Here is an 8,384-nt window from a genome sequence, read left to right on the forward strand (position 1 = left end):
GCAAGTGGTGAAGACAAACCATCATAAAATAATACATTATATTTAGCCACACTTTTGGAAAAAATGTATAAGAGATGCTAAATAATTTCTAAAGACAAGGTTGTAAACCAGCATGGTTATTTCTCAGTTTGTATGTTGGTGATGCATAGCCAAAGAATGAAAGACTAATATAAAAGTTTATTAAATTTTATTAAAATTGTCATTTCATTTTCTGCCTTCAACATGATTTATCAAAACTCTTCAAAACAAGCAACATACTGGAAAAATATTTTTATAATACCTGGCAAAAACATTCTGTTCTTCAATATGTAAACTGTCCCCCAAAATGAAAAGGCCTATAGAAAACCATAAACTTGAGAAAAGGAAATCACCAATGACTGTATTTTAAGGATAATACTGAAAACTGATATATCTAATAATTCATGTTGATAAATGAAAAAATATTAATGTAACATAAATCTAATTATTCATGTTAGAAACATTTTTGCACATCAAATCAGGCAATATCTTAAGTAAACATGCAGGGAACAATGGTCTCATTTTATGACTACTGAATGTGTTCTTCAGGATGTTTCTGCAGAAGGATTTGGTAGAATGCATGCAAAAACTTTTCCAGATACATAGCCTGGGACCCAGCCACTAAAGTCCCAAATAAATTTGCATTATTCAGAAAATAAAGACCAATGCATTACAATATCTAATCTCTCTAGCATTTATTAATTATCTTCTCAATGATGCTGAGGTTAAAGTGGAAACCAATTACAAAATTACCAACACACAAAAATTGGTAAAAGGGCAAATTATACTAGCTCCACAGGAGGTGATATTATGTTTGTTTAAGGAATATGATATATATATTTATGCACATAAAATCTTTGTTTTATTTTGTTATGTTGGAAAATAAATTAAAGAATAGAGACAGAATATTTCCTCTTAAAATGTATTTATACTTCAGAAAACAATGTAAAGATATCATAAGGCCCAAGATATAATTTTTAAGGTCATGACATATTTATCACTCATGGGCCCAAGGATTCATTAAAAATGACAGTTATTGTTCTGATGGATTAGCTTAAATGGTAGAGCACTTGCCTAGCAAGGTGAAGCCACAAATTTAATCTGCAAAACACTGACAGTTATATTTTGCAAATGTGTTGTAGAAAAACAAATATTCTAATATTGTTTACCAAGCAATTTTCTAGCCCTAAAGTTATTTCTTTGAACTACTTATTTTTAGTGAATTACAGCATTCTGATGGGTTACTAACATCATTTACTTAATGGATAAATCTCCATGGATAGGTAGCCTACATAATAGCGAGGATGTTCTTTCCAGGAACAGATAAGTTTCCAGGGCATGGGTCTGTACAGACCCACCACCTGAGTGAAATTTCTCTGTGAATATCTCTGAGTGTGGAGATCAGAGGACAAGAGCAATTCCAAGACCTACACCTTGTTTCTTTGAAGAAAAAAAAAGATGCTTTCCAGAATCCAAAATGTCCAAGGTTGCTGGTACATATGAGGCAAATTTGCCATCCCAAAATGGTCTAGTGCCTGAGCTAACTACAATCTTCCATGATTTCTTTCTAAATCCTAGAATTCTGAGGTTGTCTCGTGTTCATTTCAAACCAGGGGAAAATCTCTAATTCCTCCCTCTCCTAGTTCTGCTCCCAAAAGTAGGCAGCTACCTTAGACAACACTTTTCATACCAGCACTGGAAAAGGAATGCAAACAATCCATACTTTCAATGATATTTTCTTTGTTATAGGAGGAACAATAGACTGCTAGCATTGTCTGAAATTCTGCCTTCACAATTTATTAATCAGACCCTGCAGCAAACCTGACATTGATAATATTCCAATCCTAATATTGTACAAGAGAGGCAGAATTAAATTAGAGGGAATAAAATCAAATGAGGAATCTCATTCCTGGCTACCCTGGCAGCTTCTGAGTTTATGGATCAGAGGACCCCTGATATGAAATAATAACATAGATTTTATATCTACAGTAATTTTACAGTAATATTTACAGTAATTTTAAAATTATAATTTATAATATATATTGTTATATGCATTATTATACTATAATTTATAATACATATTATAAATTGTATATTATGATATTGTATTGTATTACACTATATAATTATAATTCATTATAATTTTTACTATATTATATTACAAATGTTACTGCAACAAATGATACTGGTGTGCATTATATTATGTGAAATGAATCAGGCTCTGAAAGACAAACACTGCACTCTCATTCAGGTGTACACCAAATTATTGGCTAGAATGTTCTGGAAGTATAGGTGTAGGAGATACAGTTGGTTATTAGGCACCAGAATAGAGAATAGACATTAATTTCTTAGAGTCCTATACCATTATATGGTTACTAGAATCAACAATAACTTATATTTCAAAATGGCTGTAATAAAAGGACTTTTAATATTCTATTCACAAGAAATAATAAATGTTTGAGAATGAGTATGTTAACTGATCTTATTTTGTAATTATACATTTAATACACACATCACAATATCACACTGTACACACAAATATGTACATTTAATATGACTTAATTAAAATATTGAGAAATTACGAAAGAATCATAACCATGTGTACTTTGTCATGAGCTAGCTGTAGAGTATTCTTATTCTTTGATGCAAGTTGCACATACACAAATATTTTAAAATATCATAAGAATTCCAGAGAAGAATAATGCAGAAAAAATACACAAAATATACATAGGGGTCTGTAGAGAAAATGAATATCCTTTCTTTAACAAAATTTATTAGCATTTAGTAATAGTTTCAGGGGTTTCATTGTGATAAGTGCATAGATGTGTACTGAGTACTTCAGACTAGTTCACCACTCTGTTACACTCCCTTATTCCTTTTTCTTGCCCTTTTTAGAGAATGTTGCATGGGATATTGTGTTTTGTTCTGCATAAGTGAAGGCTTGGTGTCATGAAACTTATTTTAATTAAAAAGGACAGGCAGAGGTCCTTGTCCATTAACTATTTTATCCCTGCTCTTAACCCTAAATTCCTCAGGCACTCCACATTTCTTCAACCCTCATAGTCAGGACATTCACACTGGAACTTATATACATCAATTGTCCCAATCCTTTGCAATTTGTTTGTGTTTGTTGTCTATTTAAATTTCAAATGCAATTCCTTTGAGGAGAACTTCTGCTTTGTCCTGTAACATATGGGTACTTTTTAATATATTGAAGAGAAAATGCATCAGGTACCAAGGATGTGACATTTATTTATCTATTAAATACTGAGTTGGACTTATTGTGGATCTATGAAGTATGTGGAAGGAATAAAGTTTGGTTTCTTTTTGCCTTGCTAGAAGCAGGGGGCAGAGAAGTAATGTTTGCTTTGGTTGGGAGGAAGATGGCTTCCAGGAAGAGAATTTCTATAGCTGTGCATAAAACATACATAGTCAGCCTTACAAACCCTTGATTTTCACATCCACAGATCAGTTGACCTTGGATCAAATATATTTTAATTATTTTTAACCTCAGCAATGTTCAGCTAATATTTAACTGCACAAAAGAAAGTGTCTACATTATAAGAAATACAACCACATTTTACAATAGTGAATTGGATATCCATTCATGGCTTTTGGCATTTGTAGTAGTGAAGGGTCCTGAAAACAATCAGGAGACTGATTAGGTCAATGATTAGAGTATAAATTGAAATTTTATGGTATTTGTGTCAAATACAACCAATGATTGTCTTTGTGAATAAATTTTTCTTGGAACACTACCACGATAATTTTCTTTTTTGTCTGAAGTGGTTTTCATTTGTTTACAGTGGCAGATATTATCTGTAATTGTCCTGTAATCATTCAGTCTCAATCTTAACTCTCAGTTGATCAATTGGCTATTGAAGATGAATGTGGAAAGTGTCATTCACCAAGACTCAAATTAATTTTGAGATTTTTTAATTTGCTGTGGAAATAGAATAAGCTGAGGTTGTAAGTTCACTCAAGGGACTTCCAGGGTTATTTCTGCTGCTATACATTGCAATCTTCACTTGGCTACACCCAAACATGTGCTTAAAAAATGGAAGTGGAGGGGACATGTGGAAGAGAAGCTAGGTATCCCAGAACACCCTAGATCAGAAAATAGTAGTGGTGGCCCCTATATACTAGAAAGTATAGGAAAGACCATCAGTGCCTCCTCATTTGACCACAACTGTATACAGATACCTCCAAGGAGTAGCAGAATAATTCCCCAATGTGCATTAATAAAAATGACACTATTATGAGACACCCAACACTTTCCTGTATCTCCAAAACCTGAACTACAACCTATGTATATAGCTGCAAGACAGGTAGGAGGATGACAAAGACAAGGGAGGGGACCATAAAGATTCAACAGTTACAGAACTGGGGAAACCCAAATGGAGTCATATTTATATCCATAAAAAAAACAATGAACCCTAATATACAGCACTAAACATAATGGTAGAGGAAAGGATGAATCTCTCCCAGTGGGCTGCAATGAAAATAGAAGATGAAAGATCCCCTGTGAGATCCTAGAGGCAAATAAACTGCCACTGTACATAAATAAAAGCTAAAATGGAATCACCATCCCTGCAACAAGTCAGGCACAAATGTGGCTCTCTGTGCATCCAAATTCATTCACCTGTGCCATGGAGTAAAGTATGCTTAAGAGAGTCTAAAAGGTAGGCTGTCCTGCTGAAGAGAACAGAAGATAGAAGTCTGAAGGCCAAAGATTGGGGATAAAAACCCAATGTCTTCACAGAGGCTAACTTGTGTCAATCCTTCACCTCAGCAAGGAAGAAATGCAGACTAGTTTTTTTCCTATTTTTTCTTTCTTTGCAATAATTACACAGTCTCACATTCTTCACCTTCCTTTCCCTGCCTTCCTTCTGTTGACCTCTCTGCGACAAGTCTTAATTTTTAATACCTATAATTTAGTGATTTTTTTAAATCCTACTTTACACCATAATAAATCTAGTTCTTCTAAAACCTTAATGGGGAATTAGCTATAGTTTCCAAATATTTTTATCTAAAATTAAATATTGGGTTTGTTTATAAATTATTGACATTTTTACTGCTGTCTGCATTTTCTCCTCTGAGTGTTGGCAAAATTCATATACACCCCGATGGATCTTCAAGTCACAAGATAGAAACGTGAGAAATAGAAAAGAAAAGGTAATATGACTCCTTATATGTCTGATTAGATTAAAAGACAAGATCTAATTTTTGGCTTCTATAGCAAATAACCACCAGAGCAAGGACATATGCTTCCTAAAAGCAACAGGATGGAAAATGGTTTAGGGCATGGGTAAAGTGGCAGAAAACCTATCTAGCAATCATAGGTCGCTGAGTTCAAACCCCAGTACTAAAACAATGAAGGAAAAGAAATGATGGAAAATGATATTCAAAACAAGGGAAAGTGAAAAGTAAGCAGGAATAGCTGTCATATTTTACTTCACAATAAGGTTCATCAGAAGAAGGTCACTACATGTTAATAAAGGAAACAATTAGCAATTAATAGAATTTCAAGTATATGTGCACATATATATATAGGTGGGAAACACATAGAACAAGGAAAAAAATCAATGAAACAAAGACATGGTTCCTTGTGAAGATAAACAACATTAACAAACGCTTAGTCAAACAAGCAAAAGAGAGGGGTACAATCCAATTTAACAGAATTAGAGCTGAAAGGGGGAAATTTACAAAAACATTACCAAGGTAATTCAGAGGACTCTGGAAACATCATGAAAGCGTACATTCCAATACACTGAAAATATTGAAGAAATGGAAATTTTATGGACATATATTTTCTAACAAAACTGAACTAAGATGATATTAATACTTCAGCAGATCTATAATGATCAATGAAATTGAAGCAGTAATAGTTATCCATTAAAGAAAGGAATGACAGACATGTTTGAATTTTCCAGAGTTTTAAGAATAATTAAAACCAAGTCTTCTAAATCTATTCTATAGAATAGAAATGGAAATAGTGCTACCATTTTATTCTTCAATGCCAGCATTACCCTGATGTCAAAATCAGATAAAGACACATACAAAAAGAAAATTATGGACTAATTTCCATGATGATAATAGACAAAAATATTCCAATAAAATACTTGCAAACTGAATTCAGCAACATGTTGAAAGGATCATATGTTTTGGTCAAGCTGGTTTCATCCAGGATACAACATGCACAGATCAATTATTTTAACACAGCATATATATAGAATCAGGGACAAATATCAGGTGATCATCTCAAAATGCAGAAAAATGGTACTGAAAAAATTCAAGATCATTGCATAATTAAAACACTGAAAAACATAAGAATGTAGGAATTTCACTCAGCACAGTAAAGGCTGTATATGACAAACCTATAGCTAACATCATGCTGAATGTGAAAATCATATATCATAATATCAGGAAGAAAAGAAGCATGTCCACATTTTCCACTCTTATCAAATATAGTGCTTGCATTTTAAGAGCAAAAAGAAAAGAGAAAGAAACTAAAGGGATGCAAATAGAAAGACAATGCAAATTACCACTATTTGTGGTTTAAATAGACAGTTCTCAAAGGAGTATAAATGGCCAATACATACACTAACAAATATTAAAAGTATTTAGTTATAAGGAAAATGTAAATCACATTGACATCTCTATCTGCATACACACACATATGTATGCATCCACATATCTAAATGCATATATAGACACATATACACAAAAACATAACAATGCATTTTTATCAGACAGAAAAAGAATTAAACTATGCTGTCACTGTATAGCATTTTTAAGAAATTAGGTTTGTCAGGAGGACTATTTTAGAGCTTCTCATATTTCTAGCACAAGTTAAATATAATGTTGTGGAAGTATGAATATGATAAAGGGGAAATTATTTACTGAGAGAAGAAAGTTTATCAATATGGGTTGCATAAATTTTATGCAGAAGTTGAAATAAAATACATTTCAGGAAACATATAGGAGCAAGTTGTGATTCCACAATCTAATCAAAATATTTTATTTCTTGCTAGGAGAAATGTAGTGTGAAATCAACCATGATTTTTTAGTCTCAAGATAATGGCTGCTTTTAATGTTTCTTTCTTCACAAGTATTTTCAGAGCCCTCCTGATGTCTTTGTTCCTCAGACTGTAGATGAAGGGGTTCAGCATGGGGGTGACCACAGTGTACATTACTGAGGCTTTTGCAGCTGAGTGTGAATTTTGCATCACAGCAGAGCTGAGGTACACTCCTAGTACCGTACAATAGAATAAGGAGACTACTGAGAGGTGAGAAGCACAGGTGGAAAATGCTTTGTACTTTCCTTGATTTGATGAGATTTTTTGAATGGAGGGAACTATCTTAGAGTAAGAATAAAGAATGAATGTGAGGGGACCACCACCTAGCAACCAAGCTCCAAAATTCATCACCATATTATTAAGAAGAGTGTCAGAACAAGCAAGGTTAACCAACTGGTTAGGTTCACAGAAAAAGTGTGGGATTTCCACATCTCCACAGAAGGACAGCTTCAACACCATGAAGCTTTGTAACAAGGAATTCAGGGAACTCATGATCCAGGACATGAGCACCAGCAACCCACAGACCTGGGGCTTCATAATGATGGTGTAGTGCAGAGGGTGACAGATGGCCACAAAGCGGTCATATGCCATCACTGCTAGGAGGAAGTTGTCCAACCCAGCAAATAATGCAGCAAAATATATTTGTGTGATGCAGCCTGCATAGCTAATGGCATTATTCTGTGTCTGGATGTTCACCAGCATCTTTGGGACAGTGACAGAGGCAAAACAAATGTCCACAAAAGACAGGTTGGAGAGGAAGAAATACATGGGTGTGTGCAGGTGGGAGTCTAAGATTGTGGCCAAGATTATGATCAGGTTCCCAAACAGAGTGACCAGGTACATGTTGAAGAAAAATCCATATATGAGGGGTTGTAGCTCTGGTTTTTCATAAAATCCCAGAAGGAGGAATTCTAAAATTTGTGTGTAATTTTGTGGTTCCATGCACTGTATGTGACTATCAGAGAAAGAAAAACACTATGATTACTTTTGCTAGTAGTTGTTCTTTTAGACATCACTTTGTCATCTTTGATCATGAATTCCTGTCACCATGTATGTCATTTTCTCAATAAGTAGATTTTTCTACAGTTTTAGTGAGCAATTCTTTTACTTTCTTGAATAATGTAAATTAAGTTCACACCATCTCTTTGGTATTGACTAGCCAATGACTTAGTGAAGAGAAATAAAAGTACTTACAATACAATCATGGTGAAGGAATAAGAGTAGATCAGGAAATTTTCAAATAGAAATTGATGAGCATTTGTAATGTTTTTACCTTAAAGAAATGAT

General features: G+C 33.7%; 1 protein-coding gene across 1 annotated transcript; it reads right to left on the minus strand.

Annotated features, from left to right (window-relative positions):
- Window positions 1-7,070: 7,070 nt before the first annotated feature.
- LOC141416146 (olfactory receptor 7A17-like) lies at window positions 7,071-8,039 on the minus strand. Its single transcript, XM_074053264.1, has one exon. It carries the CDS (start codon window positions 8,037-8,039, stop codon window positions 7,071-7,073), a length of 969 nt encoding a protein of 322 aa, XP_073909365.1.
- Window positions 8,040-8,384: the final 345 nt, after the last annotated feature.

The sequence above is a fragment of the Castor canadensis genome, chromosome 14, assembly GCF_047511655.1.
Source record: "Castor canadensis chromosome 14, mCasCan1.hap1v2, whole genome shotgun sequence".
In the NCBI taxonomy this organism is placed as follows: Eukaryota; Metazoa; Chordata; class Mammalia; order Rodentia; family Castoridae; genus Castor; species Castor canadensis.

Coding starts and splice junctions, on each gene's coding strand:
- LOC141416146 (XM_074053264.1), bottom strand. CDS start 8,039: ATGGAACCACAAAATTACACACAAATTTTAGAATTCCTCCTTCTGGGA.